The sequence below is a fragment of the Gekko japonicus genome, unplaced genomic scaffold (assembly GCF_001447785.1).
Source record: "Gekko japonicus isolate JY-2015 unplaced genomic scaffold, Gekko_japonicus_V1.1 scaffold474, whole genome shotgun sequence".
NCBI classification, from domain to species: Eukaryota; Metazoa; Chordata; class Lepidosauria; order Squamata; family Gekkonidae; genus Gekko; species Gekko japonicus.
In genome coordinates this window covers 527,141-554,783 of record NW_015177020.1, presented here as the reverse complement: position 1 = coordinate 554,783, position 27,643 = coordinate 527,141, and the positions used below count along the sequence as shown (strand labels likewise).

The 27,643-nt window shown below is 49.0% G+C and overlaps 1 protein-coding gene across 1 annotated transcript in view; it reads right to left on the bottom strand.

Annotated features, from left to right (window-relative positions):
• Window positions 1-9,630: 9,630 nt before the first annotated feature.
• Window positions 9,631-27,643, bottom strand: part of LOC107124322 (LIM homeobox transcription factor 1-alpha-like) — a 161,587-nt gene continuing 143,574 nt past the window's right edge. Inside the window, exons 3-8 of the mRNA XM_015427763.1 lie at window positions 25,486-25,718; window positions 22,409-22,566; window positions 17,568-17,645; window positions 13,250-13,382; window positions 10,426-10,584; window positions 9,631-9,785 (exon numbers count right to left, since the gene is read on the bottom strand). Coding sequence (XP_015283249.1) covers window positions 9,631-9,785; window positions 10,426-10,584; window positions 13,250-13,382; window positions 17,568-17,645; window positions 22,409-22,566; window positions 25,486-25,718 — 916 coding nt within the window. The remainder of the gene's footprint in view (window positions 9,786-10,425; window positions 10,585-13,249; window positions 13,383-17,567; window positions 17,646-22,408; window positions 22,567-25,485; window positions 25,719-27,643) is intronic.

Sequence of the window (27,643 nt, the reverse complement as noted above, 5' to 3'; positions counted from 1 at the left end):
GACATCACCCTGGTTTGTGGGGGAAAACCTCTATGGTAGAATTAGCTTCTACCATAGAGCTTTGCCCAAAAACCAGAGTGTCCCCCCCCCAATGTCACTAATGTGCCTACATCACTTCCAGGTGATGTAGGCATGTCACATTTATTTTCAGTTTCTTGCCTGTTGGGGGGGGGGTTATCCCCCTGCAGGGGGGGGACACTCAGGGTATAGATGGAACACTATGTCTAGGGCAGTGATGCTCTGTATTCTTGGTGCATGGGGGGGGGGGCCAGGGGGGGGGCTTCTGGAGTTCTGGCCCTGCTCTTGGACCTCCTGATGGCACCTGGGGTTTGGCCACTGTGTGACACAGAATGTAGGACTGGGTGGGCCCTTGGCCTGATCCAACGTGGCTTATCTTATGTTCTTAGTAAACAGCTTTAAAAGGGTGGGAGGGCTTCTGGAGTTCTGGCCCTGCTCTTGGACCTCCTGATGGCACCTGGGGTTTGGCCACTGTGTGACACAGAATGTAGGACTGGGTGGGCCCTTGGCCTGATCCAACGTGGCTTATCTTATGTTCTTAGTAAACAGCTTTAAAAGGGAATTAGATAGAGTCATGGAGGATAAGTCTATCAGCGGCTACTAGCCATGGGGACTAAAGGGAGCCTCCAGTTTCAGAGGCACTAATCCTCTGAATCCCAGAGCCAGGAGGCAACATCAGGAGAAGGCCTCAGTTTCTGTGCCCTGTTGTTGGCCCTCCAGAGTTGGCCACTAGGTGGACCCTCACTGGACTGATCCAGCAGGACTAGGTGGACCCTCACTGGTCTGATCCAGCAGGGCTTCTTCTTGTGTTCTTATCAAGGGAAGGTGTCGGCCTCTTTGTCCTTTGGGCTGTCCAGAGGAACTGGTTGGTCACTGTGAGAGACAGGATGCTGGACTAGGTGGACCCTCACTGGTCTGATCCAGCAGGGCTTCTTCTTGTGTTTTTATCAAGGGACGGTGTCGGCCTCTATGCCCTGTGGGCTGTCCAGAGGAACTGGTTGGCCACTGTGTGAGACAGGATGCTGGACTACATGGACCACTGGCCTGCTCCAGCAGGACTCTTCTTATGTTCTTATGCCATGAAAGCTCTCTGCATGGGGTGGAGATCGCCTTATAGGGCAGGATAGTTACATTGCTGTTTACACCCACCCTTTAAACAAATGCTCACAAGAGATACACTGTCCAAGTAGTGGAGAGTAAGACTACGCAACCTAGAAAGAACAAATTTGGAAGAACATAGCCAAAATCATAACAAAACAGCAGGATGTTGCTAGTGGAGATGTCCTGTCAAGGATTACACTTCACTGGGTGAGCAGAATGATATAGTGAGTACGGAGTGTCTAAAACGCTATTTCTCCCTTCCTATATCACAGAGCGGCACAGGTGGCATGCCTCTAGGGTTGTCAACCTCCAGGTGAGGCCTGGAGATTGCCTGGAATTACAACTGATCTCTAAATGGCAGACATCCGTTCCTCTGGATAAATCTGGTGCCTTGAAAAATGGACCGTATGGCATTATACCCTGCTGAGATCCTTCGCTCCCCAAACCCCACCCTCCCCAGACTCCACCCCAAATCTCCAGGAATTTCCCGACCTCCAATTGGTGTGAAAACCACAAAAACAACAACAACTGTGTAACAAACCACTTCAACCCATTCTTCTATAAACTATAAGAATTGGTTTGGATTGTACTGCAGGTAAAGGTAAAGGTTCCCTTGTTCGAAGGCCAGTCGAATCGGACTCTAGGGTTGCGGTGCTCATCTCCGTTTCAAAGCCGAAGAGCCAGCGCTGTCTGAAGATGTTTTCGTGGTCATACGGCCGGCATGACTAAAAACCATGGTGCACGGGAACGCTGTTACCTTCCCACCGAAGTGGTACCTATTTATCTACTTGCAATTTCTTGCTTTTGAACTGCTAGGTTGGCAGGAGCTGGAACTAGAGACGGGAGCTCACTCCGTCATGCGGCAACTCGGGTCTCAAACTGCTGAACTACTGACCTTCCACAGCCTGCAGTTCAGCGTCTTAACCACTGTACCACTAGAATTTGTTGCAACAATTCATTGCATTAACAGAGACGTATAGTTTACAGAAGAATAGATTGATGTGGCTTGTTACGCAGTTGTTTTTCTTGTGGCTCTCATACTGTACTGTGTACCATCTCGTTGGTTGAACCTCCAACTAGTGGCTGGAGCTCTCCTGGGACTACAACTGGTCTCCCAGTGACAGAGATCAGTCCACCTGGAGAAAACGGCCTCCTTGGAAGGTGGACTCTACGGCAATGATACCCCATTGAAGCCCCACCCCCTCCCCAGACCCCGCCCTCCTCAGGCTCCACCCCCAAAATCTCCAGATATTTCCCAATCTGGAGCTGGCAGCCCTTCAAGTATGGTTGCCAACCTCCAGCTGGCACCTGGAGATGTCCTGCTATTACACTTGCTTGATCGCTAGGTGTCAAGGATCAGTTCCCCTGGAGAAAATGGCTGCATTGGAGGGTGGACTCTATGTCATTGTACCCAGCTTAGGTCCCTCCTCAACCCCGCTCTCCCCCGGCTCCACCTCCAAAATCTCCAGGTACCCAACCCAGAGCTGGCATCTTATTGCCATTCATGGTGTAGGGTCAATATCCCATGATGCCACACAACCGCATTCCCCATAGCCTTCACGACCACTGTAGTATCTGAATGATGGCCCTCACCCGTTTGAGACCATTATGGGTGGGCACCGAAATCTTCCCGTTCTTCATAGAATTTGACCCCCACATGGCTCCAGCCTCCAAACAGTTGAAAATGCAGCCAGTCTATCTCAGGCACACACAGTTTTTGATTTTTTTGATGTTTTAATTTCCCAAACGCACATGCAAAGACATCAGCACGACACACAACATGAGATCACAACTGGCATGAGAAAGGTGATATCACAGCAGGCCTGACATGATCCGAAGGGCACTGGTCAGTAACTGATTCCTTGATAGGAATTCTCCTTTAAACTTAACTTACTGAAATCTAGTGCAAATGTCATGGGGTGGGGGGTGGAAATACACATACCCCGGGGAGGCATAAGTGACTTGGAAATTCTCTTGCGCAAGTCCCATGAACTACAAATAAGCCTTGCCTTATTTCCCAGTACTTGTGTCCATACAGCCCTCATTCTTTGAGGTAAAAGGTAAAGGTAAAGGTTCCCTTGCTCGAAAGCCAGTCAAGTCCAACTCTAGGGCTGCGGTGCTCATCTCCGTTTCAAAGCCGAAGAGCCAGCGCTGTCCGAAGACGTTTCCGTGGTCATGTGGCCGGCATGACTAAACGCCAAGGCGCACGGAACGCTGTTACCTTCCCACCGAAGTGGTACCTATTTATCTACTTGCAATTTCTTGCTTTCTAACTGCTAGGTTGGCAGGAGCTGGGACCAGAGACGGGAGCTCACTCCATCATGTGGCACCCGGGTCTCGAACTGCTGAACTACTGACCTTCCACAGCCTGCAGTTCAGCGTCTTAACCACTTGAGCCACCACATTCTTTGAGACAAAGGGCTTTTCCACACTCTTATTTTTGGCGCTTGTGTGTCCCTTTGTTCCCCCTTTTCCACATGTGTTTTGCTCCCTCTAGTGGTCACTTGGATATATTTTTGCTGTATCTCCAGCTTATTATTGCCTGTGCTTTTACGGGTAAATAAACTGTATATGGAGTGTCATGGGTCAGCCAGAACCTCAGGCAGAACATTACAACAGCGGAAACGCCTCAGGAAAAGAGAGCCCCAAAGAAGAAGAGGAGATTGGTCTTATACCCCGCCCCTCACTATCTGAAGGAGTCTCAGAGCAGCTTACAAACTCCTTTCCCTTCTCCTCCCCACAACAGGCACCCTGTGAGATAGGTGGGGCTGAGGGCGTTCTCTGGAGGACTGCCCTTGAGAGAACAGCTCTGAAAGAACTTGTGACTGACCCAAGGTCACACCAGCAGCTGCAAGTGGAGGAGTAGGGAATCAAACCTGGTTCTCCCTGATTAGAGTCCGCGCACCTAACCCCTACACCAAACTGGCTCTCAGGAGGAGAGCTTCAGGGAATCAGCTCTGCTACAGCAGAGTTCGAGCAACAGGGTTGTCAGAACTCACAGATGACAGCTGGGGCAAAGCCACCAGTACTCCCTAGCCCTGCTACAACAAATGAAGCTCAGGTGCTCGTTACCATCCCTCCAGCTTCACCCCCACCCTTGGAACGCAGGAGGCTAAGAGCGCAGAGTTTCAGGAGAGAAGGCGGAGTGCACGTCTCCTGGCTTGATGCCAGCTTCTTTCTGAAGATGAGTAGTTGCAGGGTTATGTTCAAGCAGCTGGCTGCAATAGTGCAGATAGATCTAAAAAGCCAATAGATAGATCTAAAAAGCCAATAGTGCAGGTAGATCTAAAAAGCCAATCAGGATCGTGTCCTGTGTGGAAGTAACAAGTCAACCTTGCCTACTTGTGTGACCTTGGACTGGCTTTTGGATCCTGACTTCATCTTGTGATTTGGACGTTGGCTTTGCAAACCTGACTCATATATGACCTCTGGATTTCTGACCATGCTCATCAGCTCACCCTCTCTGGTAACGACCCTCTGGTATGAACTCTCGGCTTGTTGACTTCTTGAACTGTGCTCTAGACTTTGCTTGCCACCCTGGTGTGTGCCTTGTCTTAAATGTGTGACCCAGCTCATAACAAGCAGTGATGATATATAGAAACAACCACTAGAGGAAGCACAACGCATACAGAAAAGGGGGGGGGGGAAGACACAAGATAGGCCCATAAGTGACAAAAATAAGAGTGCAGAAAAGCCTTCACTCACAGCCAGTACATGGACTCACTGCTGCAAGTTCCTGTGGGAGGTCAGTCCTAATATGATGCAGGGCTCAATTCCAACTAGAACGACCACATAGGAGTAAGGGGGCACCTCCAGCCTTCCCCCCACCGTTCTCCCAATTCAAACTGCTCCAGGGTATTCAGTGCACGTACAGGCCCATAAAAGGGGCCATTCTGGTTTGGGAAAAGGGCACGGGGAGGAAGGCTGGAGCAGAGCCATAAGTAGCTAATTCTGTGCTTGAGGAAGAATATAAAATTTTACCCCCTATACTTTCATAGTCGTTATTCTGCTAAAAAGGTGAACACATAAATAACAAGTAACAAAAACACAATGTTTATTTTAGTTATGATACAGTTTTTCTGCACCCCTCAGCTGCCTGACTTGCCCTTGTTACGGCTCTGTGCCGGAGCCCCTTCTCCCCCATGCTTGGTTCCAGTCTGAATCCTTCCCCCCCCCCCTTTCAGCATGTCAGAAACTGAGTTCCCACTTGGAACCTGCAGCTGCTGCGTGGCAGCAAATCCCTGTGGTGCCCCCAAGTTATATGTGATGCCTAGGAGTCTCACAACATAGGATGTGAAACATGAGTCTGGTTGGGGGTTTCTCTAACTTGAGTCGCATTTCATGTCCGACCTGAAGTCACCTTCGAAACAGTTTGGGGAGGGGGGCAAATCAGCTGCCGACCACAGCACAGCAGCAGGAGGGGCTTCAGCCACTTCCATCAGCAAAAAATAGCCGGGGGAGAACTCTTTGTCCTGCTGTGGATTCCGCATGTCTGCCCACCTGTCTTGGGCAGACACACGAAACCAGCGGTGGGACGAACACCCCCAAGTCCAACTTGCATTTCATGTGTCATGACATGACATCCCAGTGTGACTCCTTAAGGGAGCCTGCAGTCCTATCTTACAATCGTTTGCTGCTCCTTGGCTTTTCTGTACTTGTTCTATTCAGAGCTTTTTTTGTAGAAAAAGCCCAGCAGGAACTCATTAGCATAATTGGCCACACTCAACAGCAGAAACTCATTAGTATATTAGGCCACACCCCTGACAGCACGGGTCATTAGCATATGAGGCCACACCCCTGTATTACCAGAAGTGTGCTCATCCAGCCACACCCACCTTTCCCTTCTTATTCTGTTTACCTTGTTTGTTGTCAAAACCCAGGGCTTTTTTGTAGCAGGAACTCCTTTGCATGTTAGGCCACACACCCCAAATGTAGCCAATCCTAATAAGTTTCTGCTGTTGGGTGTGGCCTATTATGCTAATGATTTCCTGCTGGGCGTGGCCAACTCAGGAGCCAGCCGGAACTCCGTTCCTGTGCGTTTCTGCCCAAAAATAGCCGTGGTTCTATTTAAACCATTGGGACAAAATGGTGTGTGAGATCACATCTGCTTTAATCGCAAACTGAAAATAGCGGATCACGGACTACAAACGGGACCTGCAGCTGAGCTGGGTGGTTGGTCCAATATGGACTTGCTATAGCTCCTAGCTGCAGTGCGGGCAGGATAAAGTCTCTTTCTGAGAGATATGACATGTATGAAGCTTCTCCGATGTGTCCATCTAGACCACGAGTCCCCAGTATCATGCCTGTGGGTGTCATCGTGCCCACCAACTCCTTTTTCTGGAGCCCACCAAAGGGTTTTTAGAAAGTGGGCGGAGCCAGCTGGGGCTTCCACCCAGTAGGGCTTCTGATTGGCTGTTGGGAGAGCCGATTGGCTCTGCAGATTTAAAAAAAATGTTGCTGTGGTGGATCTTTGCTGCGCCCACCACACTGTGTCAGAATTGTAAAGGTGCCCCTGGGTTCAAAGAATCTGGGGACCCCCTGACCTATGAGGAGGACCCTCAGGTGGGTCTTGAGCCACTCTAGAGTCACTTTTTTTTTGCTGCACTTTGAAAGGACCAGCTGCTTATGTGGATGCACAGATAGCTGGGGAGGTGCACCTCCTGCCTCGCTTTGCACGCAGGCTGATATGAGCAGCAGAATAGTAAGGTGAGATTCATCATCAGAGGAATGGATTCCTCCATGCCTTTGACCCTTGGTCTGTGTTCCACTATGGTAACCTTCTGTTTCCTGTCCTTGGCTGTCTTGGTCCGCTGCCCACGGGCCTGGCCTTGACACCGGTGTGGTCATAACTTTGGCTTCCCTTCTTTCTGTCATGTGACTCTGATGTGTCACATGACTTCCTGCAACTCAGCGGGTCCCATGCTGTCAGCTAGGGAGTTAAAAGATAGGTCCCGGTTCTGAAAAACGCGAAGGCCACCGATCTAGACTGATGCCCTGTGTATGGTTTGAAGCAAACTAGCTCACGGAAAAGAGGACAGTTATTTACTCCATCAGTAGACCTCCTGGTTTGGTACTGCAAGAGGATTAGGAATGCCCTGGGACCAGAAGTTTCACTCTCTCCCTACATACTTCTTTTAACAGCCACTGATGATCCACATGGCTTCCAGGCGCTCGGTCTCTCTGCAGACCATTCAGACATGCCTGCATCGAGAGAGAGAACTCTCCCAATGTCAATCTTGTCATCTTTCGATGCCCCCCCAGCCAGTTTGGGGTAGTGGTTAAGTGTGCAGACTCTAATCTGGGAGAACCGGGTTTGATTCCCCACTCCTCCCCTTGCACCTGCTGGTGTGACCTTGGGTCAGTCCCAAGCTCTGGCACAGCTGTCCTTGGAAAAGAGCAGTTTGTGTCAGAGTTCTCTCAGCCCCGCCCACCTCACAGGGTGTCTGTTGTGGGGAGGGGAAGGGAAAGGAGTTTGTAAGCCACTCTGAGACTCCAAGTGAAGGGCGGAGTATAAATCCAATCTCTTCTTCTTCTTCTATCAAAACACATTTAAACCAGGGCTATCAGATGATCTATGTTTAAGGGGATACCCCCCCACACACAAAAACATCTACCAGCACTTAATGATATTCTTTCCCCCTTTTTGGAAGCCTTGATCTGGAGGTTAATATAGGCTATGTACAACTCGTTTCTTTAAAGGGAGCACTACCAGTGATGGTTGGTCTGGAAGTGAGAAGTCTTTTTTTTTTTTTGTAAAGGCGCTTCTGTATGCAAAATTTGCTATGTAACAGGCTGCCTCTTAACAGGATTCCAAATATTTGCTTGGCCCTGGCGTAGCACAGCCCATCTATCACCAAAAGGGTATTTCCTCCTTAACAGTCTTGTAAAGTGTAACGGGCTGCTATGGATGGACCCCAGGGATCTTGCGTGTGTTCTGTTTTATTGCTGTGCTCTTGGCTAATGAATCCTGATCGAAAGCAATGAGGGATACACAAAGGCGTGACTACAAAGTCCGTTGAGCTGTCTTGGCCAGTGAAGCCATGCTGTGGGGGCCTTGAAGACGTTGGGCGCGGCATGGCAGGAGGTCTCCAGCAAATGGCCGTTGGAATGTGATCAGCCCCGTAGCTAGGGAATTCTTTGGGAGGGGGCCTGGGGGGGCCCCGCCAGCTAATTAAATGGAAGTACAGTGCAGGTGGTAAGTTGGAGCACTTTGGGGGTAGCCCTGGAGGGAGGGGGCCCAGAAGAAACACAAGGGGGCCGGGCCCCGTGGGCCCCATGCTAGCTACGGGCCTGAATGTGATAGGGGCACATAAGAAGGCAAACGGAAGGTACTGAGGAAGCTAAAGGGGTGAGTTTCAGCCAGATTCATGGGGAAAAGGTGGCAAACTAAATTTGGAAAACCTGTTGTTGGGTTCTCCACCACTGGGTATAGTCGTCAAGCCTTCCCTTTAAGCAAAGGCAGAATTGCTAATTCTTTCTGAGCAAAAAGGCAAGCCCACCTTTGTCTGATCGGGGAAACTCAGCTTCAAGACAGACTCATTTGCTAGCATCGTTCTTATCATTATGGAAGCAGCAGATGAGAAAAAAAAGGGGGCCTGTGACTGTTGTTGAACACTCAGACTGAATGGAAGCTTGTGACAGATACAAGGAGTAGAATAAAGCTGGCTGTTCATCTCGACCATCTTGAACATCCTTGCCAGGTCCACGTATCTAGGGGTATATCTACACTTAAGCCTTATTTATATTTATTTATTTACAACATTTTAACCCGCCTTTTTCTCACAAAAGACTCAAGGCGGCTTAAAGCAGATGAATGATTGTTCCTTCTCCCCAATGAATCCTGGGAACTGTAGTTCTGGGGGAGGAGGGATCATTAGCCAATGTTGAGCTGCCTTGGCCAGACTACATTCCCCAGAATTCTTAGGATAAGGAGGGAGGGAGGCCACAACAACGAAACTAGTATAAAACCAATGTAGGTGGGGGGAGTTGTTTCTCAGTGTTCCGTGCTTCTTTCCCCCCCCGAAAGGCAGCAGGTTCACTTGATGTCCAACGGAGCTCTTAATTTTGCCAACACTAAAGAAAATTAGCAAGAAAACGACAGGCTGGAGAAACCTCATAAAAGAAGCACAACCGTGCTGGAAACTTGGTCCTTACCAAGGGTTCCAGTGAGACCTCCTGGGCTTTCTGTCTCTGCTGATGCATCAACTTAGCTTGGATGCCCTACAGTTTCAACACCAAACACACTGCTATAATTACAGCTACATAATGTGACATTGTCCACCCATAGGACCTCAGGCCGAGGGAGGGGAGAGGCAGTTTAGCAAAGTCCTCCGAAGACTCAGTGGTCGGTACCCGAGGATTTAGCATTCGGGTACTTGACGACTACACATGCCTTGTTTGCTCTGCCAGATCCAAAGAGTTCTTCCAGACTGGTCTCGCTCCTCCATGCAATTCTCCATTCAAGCCAAGAGCAGCTTGTATCTGGTAGAAGAGCCAGAAACGTCCCCACGGTCAGGAGGTGAAGTAGGAGCTCTGCATGGAGTAGAGCCGGTCAATGGGGTTCCCCACTCGGGTCTGCAGGAGGTTGGCTTCTGCTGCCGACAGCAGGCAGTCCCCCAAATGGCCAATGGTGTCGCTGTCCATGTCATGGAAGACGCCTTCGGAATCTAGGATGGAGAGAACAAACAATGGTTAAAGCAGGGGTGTCAAACTCATTTGTTATGCGGGCCGGATCTGCCATAAATGAGACCTTGTTGGGCTGGGCCATGTGTGTCATAAAAATGTAATGCCAGGTAGCGGAGATATAAACTTTATAAAGGACACAAACACAAAGGGTTCTTTTTTTAACTTAAAATAAAAACATGCTTAAAACATTAGCACTCTTGCAATATTTTGTTGATTTAACAGAGTCTGATAACGGACACCTCTTGTTCTGAATTATTTCATCAAAATGACTGTGCTGTTGCAATCCTGAGTATGCTGTTCAGGTGTGGATCTGTAAGCTGCAAACCTACAATGATGCAGCAGCAGCAGCAGAACTGGAAGCAGAAGACATCCCACTGCGGGCCTGATAGAAGCCCTCTGGGGGCCTGATGTGGCCCCCGGGCCACATGTTTGACACCCCTGGGTTAAAGAGTATTTCATTCCCCACTGAACAAGGCTACTGGTGATATATAGTGTCTTACGATTACACCATACAAGCACATTGGGAGAGGGAAAACTGAAGGGCGGAGATGGTGGTACTGAAGGGGGCTGGGTCAAGAGAAGCACTTAAAGAAATGGAGGGCTTGGAGACACTGAGCTCACCGTAGGGATGAAGGTGGTCTCCTGGCAACTGGGGTGGTGTGAGTCCTTGCCGGTACAAGTCTGTGCTGTAGCTGTTCTGGTCCAGGGGAAGCAGCTGTTGCTGGGCAATCCTGGAATACGGCACCATGAGCCCGTCCATGCCATGCACGCTGGCGCCATCTATTGAGCAATCAGTGACGCCCATTCAGGAACAAGGAAGGAAGGGAGCAAACCACATTAAACAGAGACATTTGAAAATAATAACTAGATGCAACTGTTCTTGTGCTCTCCAAGTCTTTTTTGCTTCCCTAATCATTGGATTTTTCCTTATTCTCATGTTCCTCGATTGTGAGTTCCTGTTGCTTGGGGGGTTCCGCATGTGCTTTGATCACTCTAGTGGTTGATTTGATATTACTTCAGTTTATGTCTGGTATATCGTCCTGCAGATTTAAACTGCAGGTTTTTATGTTGGACATAAACCAATGTAATATAGAATCGACCACAAGAGGGAGCAAAACACATGCAGATTAGAGCCCCCCCCCCAAAGAACAGGAATTTACAAGCAAGGAAGATGAAAATGCAGAAAAGCCCATCAGCAATCACAACCTCTCCTATTCTGTTGGCCTTTAAGCAATAAAGCCTGGAGGAAAAGGAAGACTTTCCAAAACGCAGGTAATTGCCAATGTTAGTAGATTCATCAATGTTATCTACTCGCCGCCTACCCAGCGGTTTGAAAGCTTCGGCGAGTAGATAAAATGGGTATCACTCCTTAGAGAGGGTGGGCACACTAAACCCCCGTGGGGGAGGTGTTAGCTGGCGAAGGTCCAGCTCGGAAGTTCGGATAAAAAGACCTCTTCGGCATTAAGAAGCCTGTGATGGGTCAATCCAGCCAGGCGGTGGCAGCGCGGCACTACGACTCAAAGCAGTCCTGGAAGAACTGACGTCATCCAGCCAAGCCGAAAGTGAATGCCGTCTGGAACACGCCTGAAGCTTACAGCTGAACAAAATCCCCGTCAGCTGCAAAAGTGTGCAATTTAAAGAATTATATGTTGTCCTCCCTTACCCTATGAATCATTGTTAGTCCCGTGTGAAAACTTGAGTAACTGTAAATCGCTCAGAGCCAGCAGCTCTGCAGGATGAGCGATCAATAAATCGAAAGGTATTATTATTATTATTATTATTATTATTATTATTATTATTATTATTATTATTATTATTATTATTATTATTATTATTATTATTATTATTATTATTATTATTATTATTATTATTATTATTATTATTTTCATCATTGCTATTCTAGGTTTGTGGAGGAGTTCATCGGTGCCTCAGACTTCATGTTTTACTTGTTCTTAAGCAAGTTTCTAACCCTCATGGACGCCAATAAAAATTTGGCAGTGTGCTATTCAGAGAATCTGAATGCAAAGAAACCAGACAGGACTTTTGGAGGGCTTTGGTGATCTATCTCTTTGCTTGCATTAACTTTAACTTGGGAAAGCAAGATGGGGAAGGGGTTGGGACATCTTTCCTATGAAGAAAGGCTGAAGAGTCTGTGACTTTTCAGTTTAGAAAAGAGACAACTAAGGAGGGGCACGACAGAGGTTGATAAAACTATGCATGGGGTGGAGAGAGGGGACAGAGATCATTTTTGTTCTTCCTCTCCCATAGTACTAGCACCCTGGGGCACCCGACGAAGCGAATGGTCAGTAGACTCGGGACAGAGGAAAGGAACTATGACTTCATTCAACATGTAATTAAATTAGGGAATCCACGGCTGGTGGAAGAGCTAGGTTCGAGTCCAGCGGCACCTTAGAGATCAGCAAGATTTGTTGGGGTATAAGCAGGGCTCTTATTGTAGAAAAAGCCCAGCAGGAACTCATTAGCATACTAGGCCACATCCAACAGCAGGAACCCATTAGCATATTGGGCCACACCCCTGACAGCACAGCTCATTAGCACATTAGGCCGCACCCCCATGTTACCAGAAGTGTGGTTATCCAGCCACACCCACATTTTCTTGCTATTCTGTTGACCTTGTTTGTTGTCAAAACCCAGGGCAGGGCCTTTTTTTGTAGCAGGGACTCCTTTGCATGTTAGGCCACACACCCCTAATGTAGCCAATCCTAATGAGTTCCTGCTGTTGGGTGTGGCCTATTATGCTAATGAGTTCCTGCTGGGCGTGGCCAACTCGGGAGCCAGCCGGAACTCCGTTCCTGTGCGTCCCTGCCCAAAAATAGCCCTGGATGTAAGCTTTCAATGATGTTACCTGCCCTGAGCCCGCCCGCGGGATGGGCGGGATATAAATGCAAATAATAAATAAATAAAACAGATAAGAGTCAAAGCTCCCTTCATCAGACACCACAGGACCTGATGAAGGAAGCTTTGACTCTCAAAACATTCTACCCTGAACATCCCGTTGGCCTCTAAGGCGCCACGGGACTCAAACTCAGCCATTCTACTACATGGCTACCCTCTGAAGCTGGCAGAGGAGGGAGTGACGGCCACAATCACAGGTGGCTTCAAAAGGGGGTTAGACAGATTCATGGAAGATAGGTCCATCGCTGGCTACTCGCTGTGTTGACTAAAGGAAACTCCTGGAGACGTGGGGGTGGAGCCTGGGGAGGACAGGGGCCTCAGCGGGGTACAGTGCCATAGAGTCCACCCTCCTGAGCATCCTTTTTATCCAGGGGAGCTGATTTCTGTAGTATGGAGGAGAGCTGTAAATGCGGGGGGATCCCCAGGCCCCACCTGGAGACTGGCTCCCTAGGCCCCACCTGGAAGTCAAGTCGGCAACTCTCCCGTGGCTAGAGACGAAACCTCCGGCCTTGCTTGCAACCCTCCTTACCTTCACTGTCCTCGTTGCTCTGCCGGCTGCTCCGCCCGTTCCCTCTTCCCGTCCCCAGGCGGGCGTTTCCCAGCTGCTCCTGCTCCTGCTGCTGCTGCTGCTGTTGCTGCTGCCTGCGGGCGATCTTCTTCATCTGCAAGGAGGAGTACGGATGCTCCTGGGCAGGGGTGCAACAAGAGGGGGAAGGGAGGACAGGATCCCCCTCCTAAATTGTGGTGAGAGGGGGGCTGTCCCCTTCCAAAGTGGGTGCTCTTCGTCCCCCACCCCCTTCCTCCACCACTGAATAGCGATGACAAATGAGTAGGGTTGCCAGACACCCCGTTGGAGGGAGGGGTCCCCTGCCACCAGGCCCCACCGCCAATCAGCTGGCCGGTGGGGGGAACTTGCCCCCCAAAAGAGGGAGGCCCAGCTGACGTTTCAGTGACGCGCCTACATCACTTCCAACATGACTCAGAAGTGACATCATCACACTGGGGCGACGATGTAGTATTTGGGCAAAACCTCTATGGTAGAAGCCAAATCTACCATAGAGCTTTAGCCCAAATACCAGAGCGTCACCCGACATTACTGCCTAATGATGTCACTTCCGGGCCCCGTTGAAAGTGACGTAGGCACATCGCTGAAGCGTCAGCTGGGCCTCCTTCCTGCTAGGGCCTCCCTCCTGCTAAGTCTCTCCCATCACCCACTGGCTGTCAGGAGGGACCTGGCAACCCTACAAATGAGCCATTTCTCCATTTGATAACAGTTAGATGCTACCTTTTTGCCGCTGGTGTCAAGGCAGTTACAATTCGACATAACAGCATAGAGTAGAACCGGGATCCCCAGTCTTTTTGAGCCTGCGGACATCTTTGGAATTCTGACACAGGGCGGTGGGGACAACTACAAAATGGCTGCCGCACACCCAGAGGAACTCCACATACAGGGGAAAAGAGGGGCAATGTAAAAAATACACTGGGGGAAAGGAGTGGGAGGAGATTAAAACCAGCACTGGTGGCAGGTGCCACCGACAGGACATTATTTTTATCTGCACAGCCAATCGGATCTCAAGTGGCCTATCAGAAGCTGCGCTGGGCAAGAGCTCCACCCGGCTCCACCCTTGGGCTCCAGGTAAGGTGCTGGCAGGTGCCGCGGTGTCCGTGGGAAGAAGAAGAAGAGATTGGATTTATACCCCACCCTCCACTACCCAAAGGAGTCTCAGAGCGGCTTACAATCTCCTTTCCCTCCCCCTCCCCACAACAGACACCCTGTGAGGTCGGTGTCTTATTTATGTAAGTGTTGAAATCCCACTTTTCTACTCCAAAAGAATGCTGATGGCCACTCACGTCGGGGTCCACCATTACAATCATTACACCAATAAATAAAAAGCCTAACAAACAGTAAAACAAGTGAAAAAACAAAGCAGCTCATGTTTTAAAACCAAAGTACAAACAGGAGAATGACACACCAACAATCTCCGGGCAAGGAAAGGTAAACAGAAAAGGAGGAGGAGGAGATTGGATTCATACCCCGCCCTTCACTACCCAAGGGAGTCTCAGAGCGGCTTACATACTCCTTTCCCTTCTTCTCCCCACAACAGACACCCTGTGAGGTAGGTGGGGCTGAGAGAGCTCTTGACAGAAAGTGCTCTTTTCAAGAACAGCTGTGCCAGAACTATGGCTTGCCCAAGGTCATCCAGCAGCTGCAAGTGGAGGAGTGGGGGAATCAAACCCGGTTCTCCCAGATTAGAGTCCGCACACTTAACCACTACACCAAACTGGGACCCCTGTCGCACAATACATGTGACACCAAAGGAAAAGGAGGGAGGGAAAGGAAAGTACAAGCACTTAGAACTCATTACCGGTTCTTCTGTGGGTTTATTTTCAACAACTTTATTTCCCTTTCGTAAATGCAGCCTCTGGGACTGCCGTATCAAGCAGGAGAATGGGGCGGGGAGAGAAAGGGGGAGACTATAACCATTTCTTCCCCTGCAGTTTTCTCAGGGGGAAAAGCCACTCTCAGGTTGCGTTTAGCGCCACTGGGAAATTTTTACTGATAACAGCGCATTTCCCCCAGTGGGGGCGGGTGGGGGTAAAAGCCGCTCAGGACTGGCTTTTCCCAGTGAGAGAATGTTGGGGAAGGAAAGAGTTAAAGTTGCCCTCTCTCCCACACCTGTGTGCTCCTTGACGAAGCAATCCCAGAGTCTGTATTTGCAAAAGGAAACAAAGCTTTAAAACAAATACAGAGGGAACCACAATGGGTAGCTGAACGCTCAAATGAATTATATAACTGTTCCATAACAACAACCAGACCGTATAGCCGCAGCCGGAGATGCCTCTGGCAGAGCAGATGCCAACTCTGGGTTGTGAAATTCCTGGAAATCTGGGGCTGGAGAAGGCAGGCATTCTGGAGGGGGTGGGGAGCTCAGCAGGATTCCGCTGTAATGCTGCCCCCCCCTTTGTACGGAGCTCATATGCCCATAACAAACATGTAGCCAAAAAAAGGGGGGGGAAGCCAGTGTACAGTACAAGAAGCAAAGCAAGAAACACCACTGACTGAAAATAAACAAGTATATAATAATCATATAAGCATAACATCAAGTATAATGTAAATCATTTGGCCAAGGTGCAGTAATGAAACATATAAGAAGAAACACCATCTATAGTCTTTCCATAAGTCTTGCTCCAGCATCGAAGCAAATATCAATTATCAAAGTCCAAACTGAAGTATGTATCATCATAATCCTCCTTGACTAACCATTCGGGCTGGTTAGTCCATAATCCTCCTTGACTAACCATTCGGGCTTTGTATATGCCAGCTCTTGAGATTGGGTCCCATTATAGCCATGCTTGAATAAGAATTATTCGAAACGCGGCATCAGGCATCCAGATTACGCGTCGATGATATACACTTCAATGATGATACATACTTCAATTTGGACTTTGATAATTGATATTTGCTTCTATGCTGGAGCAAGACACATGGAAAGACTATAGATGGTGTTTCTTATATGTTTCATTACTGCACCTTGGCCAAATGATTTACATTATACTTGATGTTATGCTTATATGATTATTATATACTTGTTCATAACAAACATGTGACAGGCAGATATTCAATATGTGCCAGAAGCATCCCCCTGCTCGACCCTATGATATGATGCTGGGAGGGGGAAGACCTCACGGGTTGGATTTCTGCCTGTCCCGGTATACCACTGAAGCCATGCCAGGAATAAAATGCAAGAATAAAATTAAAACAAAGCAAAGCCTGGCTCTGGAACTGGGACTGGCATTAGTGGACCAGTCCAGGGTCTACGGCATGAGTCTGCTGCTTTAACTCTATCGTGAAAGAAAGGAGGGGACGCGATGGACCCGTCTCTTACAGGGAGACAGAAGCCTCATCGTTTTGATTTTAATGTGGGTCTTGGCTAGGGACCGCTGTAGTACGGCTGGGGCTCCATCGTGGGTTTAGAGAAGCAAAATCTGGCAGTAGGGTTGCCACGCTGGCAGGGAGTGGGTGGTCGGGTCACCAGATTCAGGTTGGAAAACTCCTGGAGATGTGGGGATGGAGCCCGGGGAGGACATGGACCCACCTCAGTGGGGTGCAGTACCATAGAGTCCACCCTCCAGAGCAGCCATTGCCTCCAGGGGAACTGAGCTCTGACACCGGGAGACCAGCTGTAATCCTAAGAGATCTCCAGCTACCACCTAGAAGTTGGCAGCCCTAGTAACTGATCTTTGTAGTCTGGAGAGCAGTTGTAATTCTGGGAGATCTCCAGGCCCCATATGGAGGTTGGTGACCCTACCACAGGGGTCATTTCCTGCGGGAGCGCACAGGAGCGGAGCTCCGGCAGTAAGGAGCCCAGGGGGCGGGCACATGCAACAAGCCCCGCCCACTGCTCCCAGCAGCCCTCAGTCAGAGCAAGAAGCAGCCAGGTAAGTTGCAGAGCCCCCCCCCGCCCGTCTTCAGGTACAAGCTCTCCCTCCTCTCCGAGGGCAGATCTGCATGTCCCCCCCCTCCCCCGCATAGCTAGCAATCCAAAACAGTCCAGTGGAGCCTGAGCGGTGGGTGCTGCCTTCTGACACACGTCCGGTGACGTCGGGGTGTGTGGCACATGCAAATAAGTTATGCTAATGAATTATGCTAATGAGCTCCTGCACCTCTTTTTCTACTAAATGGCCCCTGCCCTACCATACCAGCTTCTCTCAGGGATTTGTGCCACAGACAGGCCTGTGGATTCAGACAACCAGGCCTAGCGGGGTCAAGGGATAAAACTCTACCCCTGAACTGCCTCCAGGGACGTAGTGTTGTGTGGATACAACGCTCTGAGATAGTCACTCACCTTGGCCCTTTGGTTCTGGAACCAGACCTGCACCACCCGAACGGTCAATCCGGTTTCCGCCGCTAAGGTCTCCCTCACCTGCCCAGTGTGGAGAGCAGAAAGGGCAGGTCACAAAACTGGAAATAATTCAGAATTAAATCTTGCCGGCAACTTACCACCAATTAATATTTGGGGGGGTCAAAAACCTCCCTCAGAGCTCAGCCACTGAGGACTTTTTTTGTGTGTGGTACGGGTGGCAACGAGGCAGGCACATGATCGTAAAACCTGTTATTAGACATCACTAGAAGTATACTTCACACATACGTCTGTGTGCATTCTGGGGAGCATCATAGCCCTCAGAATTATGGAATTTGGTGTAACAGATGCACATCTGAAGCCATGTTGACCCGCCTAAGCCAACTCTCTGGAGGCTAACTTTCAAAAACAACCTTTGTTATGAACTGTCAGCTTTGAAAGACAGTATATAATGCCTTAAAAGGTATAGGAAAAATAGTTTCTTTGTTCAACATAGATTTGATATTAAGAAGGATGATATGAACTAAAAATATATTGTAGGCGAGTTGGTTGAGTTATTCTGTCTTGCTAAGAAAGGATAAACGCTGTTGTGGTATTTGTATGCATGTGATTTTTCAATGAACTTGTATGGATGTACAATATAGGCTTATAAAAACCAATAAATATATTATTTAAAAAAACAACAACCTTTGTTTATGCCTTGCTATTATAAATGCTTAAGACCAGGGCTATTTTTGGGCAGGAACGCACAGGAACGGAGTTCCGGCTGGCTCCCGAGTTGGCCACGCCCAGTAGGAACTCATTAGTATAATAGGCCACACCCAACAGCAGAAATTCATTAGGATTGGCTACATTAGGGGTGTGTGGCCTAACATGCAAAGGAGTCCCTGCTACAAAAAAAGGCCCTGGGTTTTGACAACAAAGAAGGTAAACAGAATAAGAAGCAAAAGGTGGGTGTGGCTGGATGACCACACTTCTGGCAACACGGGGCTGCAGCCTAATATGCTAACGAGCTGTGGTGTCAGGGTGTGGCCTGATATGCTAATGAATTTCAGCTGTTGGGTGTGGCCTATTATGCTAATTAGTTCCTGCTGGGCTTTTTCTACCAAAAAAGCCCTGCTTAAGACCTTTTTGTCAAGTTGACCGATACACCGAACAGAACTGAAAACCAACTTCTGCCATTTTTGCAGGGAACTCTAAAGACTCCTTTGAGCCTTGCCTAGCAAGGGAACTTGGAAAGCATAACATTCTTCATTCAGATCTCTTCACGCTCTCTTCACAAACTACTCCTCTCTCTCCCCTAATGTTGGGCCTTGCCAAGCATTTGGAAGATCCAGCACAGAGCATTTTTCCTCACTCCCACACCCACCCTGATACCATAACTAGCCAGACCAGGTGCAGGTTTCCAGCTAAGAGCCAATGGGTCCAGAGAGAGATGAGGAATAATATACAGAATAGCAGCAAGGAGGGTTGTTGAATCCAGTAGGACAGAGAGCTCAGGTTAGGCCCGCCTGGCTTCTAGAATAAGTCTGCTTGTTGCCTCACTGAAGAAAAATGGAATGATGGAACAAAAGGAATCTGTGGCAGTCAATACTCCCTCTAAGCTGTGGAGTCTTGTGAGCAGGGGTCATTTCTTGCAGGAGCGCACAGGAGTGGAGCTCCGGCAGTAAGGAGCTCAGGGGGCGGGCACATGCAGCAAGCCCCGCCCCCTGCTCCCAGCAGCCCTCAGTTGGGCCACAAGGAGCAAGAAGTAGCCAGGTAAGTTGCAGAGCCCCGCCCCCCCCCGGCCTGCCTTCAGGTACAAGCTCTCCCTCTTCTGTGAGGGCAGATCTGCACATTCCCCCCCCCCATAGCTAGCAATCCAAAACAGTCCAGTGGCACCTTTAAGACCAAGTTTTATTCAGGTACAAGCTCTCCCTCCTCTGTGAGGACAGATCTGCACATCCCCCCCCCCCCCCCCGGTTCCCAATAGCTAGCAATCCAAAACAGTCCAGTGGAGCCTGAGTGGTGGGTGTTGCTTCTGACACACTTCCGGTGATGTCAGGGGGTGTGGTATATGCAAATAAGTTATGCTAATAAGCTCCTGCACCTGTTTTTCTACTAAATGACCCCTGCTTGTGAGCAAAAATTCTCCTTTGTGAGCTACCGGCATTAAAGTTGGAAGTGAACGATTTGACTGCTGCCTAAATTAGTTTGCTCTGGAGCCATCATGCCTTCCTGAGCTGAGACAAAAAATGTGCAAGCCGGAGGCTAAAAAACTGTGCGCTAGCTCACACTAATTCAGCTTAGAGGGAACACTGGTGGCAGTTGAGTGCAGCCAGTAAGACAGGTAGTCAGGGCCAGCGTGATGGGGCACAATCTGAAGCCTGTGGCCTGGCAGAGGGGCCACCTCCAAGTAGAGACACTGGGCCAGTCTCCTATAGCCCAGTGTTCTTTCAGGCGCCAGGAAATGGGAGGTTGCCCAGAGCACTGCAGAGGTCTCTCGGGCCAGGGTCCCCAATACTGTTGTGCCTGTGGGCACTGACAGGATGTAGAAAACAGGGAGCGGGCACCACCAAAACCGACTACTGCGGAAGACTGGGGCTGCTCACAGAATGGTTGCCATGGATGGGCAATAATAAAATGTTGGGTGGTTCCAAACCAAGCATCCTCCTGTGATGGAGTTAGCTGTTTCTGAATGGCTGTACCTTGTAGATTCAATGGAGATGCCTCATTGGATCTTCTGAAGTATCTCCTGCCCCAATGAGATGGAGAAAAGCCAAGATTGGCTCCCTGCTTTGGGAAAGAAGACAGTGGGGACCAGGGAACACCTCATGGGACATCATGGTGCCCCTAGATGACATGTTGAGGATCTCTGCTCTTGGCAATGTTTCATACAAACGTAAAATGAGCCCTGTTGGATCAGATCAATAGTCCATCTAGTCCAGCATCCTGTCTTATACTGTGGCCAACCAGTTCCTCTAGACAGCGAACAACAGGGCGTTGAGGCCGAAGCCTTCACCTGACATTGACTCCTGGCTCTGGGATTTAGGGGCTTAGTGCTTCTGAATGGGGAGGATCTCCCCAGTCACCATGGCCAGTAGTCACTGATAGATTTATTCTCCATGAATCTCTCATCCTCTTTTAAAGCTGTTTATTCCTGTGGCCATCACGACAACATCTGGCAGCAAATTCTACATTATAATAACTGTGTGATGTAGTATTTCCTTTTGTCCATCCTGATCATGTCCTGTTGGGGAGAATTCTGGAGGGATGCAGACCCCCAGCTCTTTCTTGCTAATTTGAGGTACACCGAAGAGCGAATAGAGATGTGAGAGGATTGTGCCCTGCTCTCTCCAGCATAATGGCAATTAGGGTGGGGAGAAAGGGGAACGATAATGGGTGATGGTGGTGGTGATGGAGTGGCCCATGGACAACTGGGGGACACAGGGTTGCCAGCTCTGGGTTGGGAAACACCCAGAGATTTAGGGGATAGAGCCTGAGGAAGGGCGGGGCGGGGAGCAGGAAGTCCTTCTTCACCCAAAGAGTGATTAAAACATGGAATTCACTGCCACAGGAGGTGGTGGCAGCTACAAGCATGGAGTGCTTCAAGAGGGAATTAGGTAAGCATATGGAGCAGAGGTCCATCAGTGGCTATTAGCCACAAGGTATAGATAGGGGCTCTGGGACAAGTGATGCTCTGTCTTCTTGGTGTTTGGGGGGGGTCAACAGTGGGAGGGCTTCTAGTGTCCTGGCCCCACTGGTGGACCTCCTGATGGCACCTGGTATTTCTGGCCACTGTGTGACAGAGTGTTGGACTGGATGGGCCATTGGCCTGATCCAATCTCTTATGTTCCTATGTTCTTATGGTATAATGCCATAGAGTCCACCCTCCGAAGCAGCCATTTTCTCCAGGGGAACTGATCTTGGTTGTCTGGAGATCAACTGTAATAGCGAGAGATCTCCAGGTGCCCCCTGGAGGCTGGCAACCCTAGGTGGACATGGGCCCATGAAAAACCTAACCGCTAGCCTAGGTGCTGAAAGCTTTTGGGCAGTTTGGGCCCGAAACCACTTGGATGGTATACTTCTGGTGCTCACCACCCATCTCTCCCAACGCCCTCCCAAGTTACTGCTTTATTCCCAAAATGACAGGCTCGTCCCTTTCTCCTGAGCGTTGTATGACAGCTTTTCGACACTGAAGGTCAGCTAATAATACACATGAACCTGAACCAGACCCTTGGTCCATCGAAGTCAGTATCGTCTACTCAAAGTGGCAGCGGGTCTCTAGGTTCTCAGGCAGAGGACTTTCACATTGCCTACTGCAATGTGGCTCAAGTGGTTAAGATGCTGAACTGCAGGCTGTAGAAGGTCAGTAGTTCAGCAGTTCGAGACCCGGGTGCCGCATGACGGAGTGAGCTCCCGTCTCTAGTTCCAGCTCCCGCCAACCTAGCAGTTCAAAAGCAAAAAATTGCAAGTAGATAAAGAGGTACCACTTCGGTGGGAAGGTAACAGCGTTCCATGCGCCTTGGTGTTTAGTCATGCCGGCCACATGACCACGGGAAACGTCTTCGGACAGCGCCGGCTCTTCGGCTTTGAAACGGAGATGAGCACCGCAACCCTAGAGTCGGATTCGACTGGCTTTCGAGCAAGGGAACCTTTACCTTTACTTTCACTGCCAGATCTTTTAACTGGAGATGCCTGGGATTGAGCCTGGGACCTTCTGTATGCCAAGCGGATACTCTGCCACTGAACCACAGCCCCTCCCAGACAGCCAAGGCCTCCTTTGCCCTAAATGCTGGGCTGGGAGGGCCTTTCCAGGTAGGAGGAGGAAAGCAGTGAAACTCGACCTTCCGGCAGGGCTTGGAGGAGACTTCGAAGGAGGCCTTGAACGCTCGCCGCTGCTGGGTGGTGAGGATGGTGCGTGGCCGTTTGGAGCGCTTGTGGTCCTTGCCTTCCTCGCCTCCTTTGCCATGGGGGTGGCTCCCGTCCTCATCTTCGCTCTTCACTATAAAAGAAGGCGGAAACCATGTCAGTAAGCATTCTTTCACGAAGCATCGGCCCACCAACCTGACAAGTGGATACGCAGGGAGGCAAATTTCCTGAACGCTATTTGTCAAAGTCCCTTTCACCTCCCAGGTTATGGCTGCCCACCTCCAGGTGGGGGTTGGGGATCTCCTGGGATTACAACTCATTTCCAGGCAACAGGGATCAGTTCCCCTGAAGAAAATGCTTTGGAAGGTGGAATCTACAGCATTATACTAGGGTTGCCAAGTCCTTACCTTATGAAGAGCGGGGAGTCCAGCGCTGGTCTGGGAGTCCATGTGCATGTGCGAAGCGTGCACGCGCCGCAATTACATCACCCGGAAGTGACGCAAAGATTTGTGGCAGGGGATGAGCTTTCCTGAGTCTCTGCTCACTTCTTCCGCCACTTCTATCTGAAGAAATGAGCAATGACTCATAAAAGCTCCTACCCTGCCACAAATTTTGTTAGTGCTGCTGGACTCTTGCTCTTAACTACAGTTAGTGGAGTGACCCAAATTCAGACAATCATACCAACCATAGTTAGTTCAATTAAACAATGGGGTGGGGGGGAGAAGTGGTTGGGATCAGGTGATTTTTATCTTGGATGTTATGTAAAAGGTAAAGGTAAAGGTTCCCTTGCTCGAAAGCCAGTCGAGTCCGACTCTAGGGTTGCGGTGCTCATCTCCGTTTCAAAGCTGAAGAGTCAGCGCTGTCCGAAGACGTTTCTGTGGTCATGTGGCGGAACGCTGTTACCTTCCCACCGAAGTGGTACCTATTTATCTACTTGCAATTTCTTGCTTTCGAACTGCTAGTTTGGCAGGAGCTGGAACTAGAGATGGGAGCTCACTCCGTCATGCAGCAACTTGGGTCTTGAACTGCTGAACTACTGACCTTCCACAGCCTGCAGTTCAGTGTCTTAACCACTTGAGCCACTGCAGCTCCTTAGGATGTTATGTACGATGGAGCTAAAACTTGATTTTGTCAGCCCTTCAGAGCTTTGGGGGGAAGCAAGATGCAGAAGTTTAAAATAAATTTAAAAAATAGGCTACAAGTGATAGATCAAGATGGGTAGCCATGTTAGTTTGTCTGAAGCAGTAGAAAAGAGCAAGAGTCCAGGAGCACCTTAAAGAATAACAACATTTGTGGCAGGGGAGGAGCTCTCGTGAGTCATGGCTCACTTCTTCAGATGGTATCTATCAGATATCTGAAGAAGTGAGCAGTGACTCAGGAAGGCTCATGCCCGGCCAGAAATTTTGTTAGACTTTAAGGTGCTGCTGGACACTAGCTTACAAGAAGGGTTCATTCTAGCTTTAGCTAAGGTGGCCAAAAGTGGAGGACAACAGTAATGACTTGCAATGTAAACCTATAGGTGAAATGAGAATTCTGATTGGCATTAGTGAATGCAAATATGGAACCATGGAAGAGGCACTATTGATTTTTTGACACATATTTCATGTTGTGCAAGGCTGGGATAATAATGACACTTTGCATTTGTATAGCGCTTTCAACGCTGAAAGCATTTCACAGTACATTGCCTTGCAGTCCTTGTACCAATCCTGTAAGGTGGGACAGTAGTATTACCACCCCAAACTGCAGATGGGGAAGTGGCTGAGAGAAAGCAGCTTGTTTGAGATCACCTACCACCTTTGTAACAAAGAGCTCTAAGCTCCACAGTCGTGAGCAAAAATTCCACTTCCTGAGTGAAAAAAGCTAGTAGCGTTGAAGTTGTGAGCGAGTCTACAGTTGACTATTGCATAAATTATTTTTAGATTATTTATTATTTATAACCTTGTAAAAAATCTCAGAATGAATTATTTTAAACTATGTTTAAACTATATTTTAAGAATAATTTAAACATTATAACAGAAAACAGAATCAAGTCAAGTTTCATTACACCAAATGTTGTCCTGTATAGGGGTAGACCAGGCCTCCAGAGGTCACCCTGCCCCTTTCCAATATATTGGTGGATCTGGCCTCTGGAGAACAGGTCTGCCCATCCATTTCCACTAAATTGGTAGACCTGGCCTCCGGAGAACAGGTCTCCCTTCCCTTTTCCACTACCTGGTCTCTGGAGAACAGGTCTACCCGCCCCAATCCACTGTATTGGTAGAGCTGGGCTTGGACCATCACCTTGTGCTGACCCTTAGAAAACATATCAGCACTTAGGGGAGAAAAAACTCTTGCAGTCTACTTTGGGGTTTTTTTTTAGTGAAATATGACAACCAGCACTACAGGTCAAGTATAAGAGAGGTGGAACAACCACTGTCAGAACCCCTGCCTAACCTAACAAATACGAAGTTGCTTAAATGTTATCAACCCACCCAAACTACTTATTTATTCAAATATTTATATTCCACTTTCCCCTGTAACTCAAGGCAGCTTACAAGTCATACTGAAAAGCATAACAGGGGTGTGGAAAAAAATTGGTGATAGCCCCATAGGCTATAACGGAGAATTGATCTGGGGGTATCTGGGGCTCGGGGGGGGGGCTGTTTTTTTGAGGTAGAGTCACCAAATTTGCAGCATAGCTGCTAGTGCCTCTCCTAAAAACACTCCCCAAGTTTCAAAAAGTTTGGACCAGGGGGTCCAATTCTATGGGCCCCAGAAGGAGGTGCCCCAATCCACCATTGTTTCCTATGGAAGGGGAAAAAATGTTGTGAGTTGAAGCTAAAATCCTCTGAGCAGCCCTCTGAAATGTTGTGTGCCAGCACCCCCTAGTGCGGTTTAGCGGGAACTGCGCTAGCCACTATGCAATATCAGCTGCTGATTTTCCCCCAGTAAGCAGTATCAGATGCCCAAAAGCTGGCTATGGAGCATTGGTAAAAGAAGGAGCTTCTGCACATGCTCAGAGGAACTTTCGTCACTCTTGACAGAGCAGGCCTCTGGTGCCCTTGCCTCTCACCTGATTCAGTGGGAGCAGGGCTAATGGCGCTCAGCATTTCCCTCTCCTTCTCATAGTCACTGCGACAGAGCAGCTGCCCTTCTTTGAGCACAAACTCGTCACCACGCTGCAGCCGCCGCTCGCACTCGCAGCAAGAGAAGCAGTGGACATGGTAGACGTTCTCCAGCACCCGCATGATGAACTCTGAAGGAGCAACTGCTTTTAGGCAACCGCTGCATTTGGTCTGGAAGAGCCTGTGGGAAGAAGAAGAAGAAGAAAGGTTAGGGCAGAACAGCTAGGATAGGAAGAGACCAGACATGCAAGGAAGCCTATGCAAGTTACTAGTCCTCAAACCATTTAACACTCACCTTACTAACCCCCCCTAAAAAAAATGTTAGACGTTTGTGGCACATCAGTACCCACCCTTTAAAGCAGCCATTTTCTCTAGGGGAACTGATCTGCAGTTTGGAGGATAAGTCTATCGAACACTGCTAGCTATGGTGTCTGAGGGAAACTTCCACATTCAGTGGTACTAAGCCTCTGAATCCCAGAGCCAGGAGGCAACATCAGGGGAAGGCCTCAGCCTCTATGCCCTGTTGCTGGCCCTCCAGAGGAACTGGTTGGCCACTCTGTGAGACAGGATGCTGGACTAGATGAACCACTGGTCTGATCCAGCAGTAGGGTTGCCAGCTCTGGGTTGGGAAACACCTGGGGATTTTGTGGGTGGAGCCTAAGGAGAGTGGGGTCTGGAGAGGGGAGGGATTTCAATGGGCTTTAATGCTGTAGAGTCTACCTTCCAAAGCAGTCCTTTTCTCCAGGTGACCCAATCTCTGTTGGCTGGAGATTAGCTGTAATAACAGATCTCCAGCCACCACCTGGAGCCTGGCAACTCTATCCAGCAGGGATCTTCTTATGATCTTATGAGGGGAAGGCCTTGGCCTCTATTCCCTGTTGTTGGCCCTCCAGAGGAGCTGGTTGGCCACTGTGTGAGGCAGGATGCTGCACTAGATGGACCACTGGTCTGATCCAGCAGGGCTCTTCTGAGGTTCTTATGAAGATCAACTGTAATAGCAGGAGATCTCTAGCTACCACCTGGAGGCTCACTATAAAGGACTATAAAGGGTTAGAATGGATAAAAGGAAGTACTTCTTCACCCAAAGAGTGATTAACACTTGGAATTCACTGCCACAGGAAGTGGTGGCGGCTACAAGCATGGACAGCTTCAAAAGGGAATTAGATAAGCATATGGAGCAGAGGTCCATCAGTGGCTATTAACCACAAGGTATAGATAGGGACTCTGGGGCAAGTGATGCTTGCCCCAACAGTGGGAGGGCTTCTAATGTCCTGGCCCCACTGGTGGATCTCCTGGTGGCACTGGTATTTCTGGCCACTGTGTGATACAGAGTGTTGGACTGGATGGGCCTTTGGCCTGATCCAACATTGGCATCTCTTATGTTCTTATGTTCTTATGACCCAATCCAAGTGCTGTACAAAACATGAGTTATTATTCAAAAAATATCTTTCTCCAAAGTATTCTTCGTACAAAAATACTACAAAAAGACACAGTTTCAGAGAGTGGAACAACAAAGGCAACGTGGGTTTAGAGACACTATGAATGCAGTCCAAAATCTTGTGCCTAGTTAGACAATTCCAAAATAAAGTCTAACAGTTTAATTCCCACGTTGCCTGATAGAAGGCACAGCCATATAAAAAACTTGATGTTTTTAGAAGGCACAGCCGTATAATTAGTGTTCTCTCCTCACGGTGGGTTCTCCCCCCGGGGGGGGGGGGGGGGCGTGTCGACCGTCTCTCTCCCGTTTCTCAAAAGAGCTTCGCCCGAGAAGCGACTGTGACCAGTCTGTGGCAACGCTTTTTCTTTCAGTCTTGAGATCAGTAGCCTGAAGCCTACGATTCTCTTTCCAAGTTCTATGTGAGACAGGATGCTGGACTAGTCAGAAACAATGTTCCCTCTAAGCTGTAAAGTCTTGTGAGCAAAAATTATACTTTGTGAGCTACTGGCATTAAAGTTATGAGCAAACGATTTGGCTACTGCATCAATAAGTCTGCTCTGGAGCCATCCCTTCCTGAGCTAAGACAAAAAGGTGTGAGCCAGAGGCTAAAAAACTGTGAGCTAGCTCACACTAACTCACCTTGGAGGGAACACTGGTCAGAACGCTGG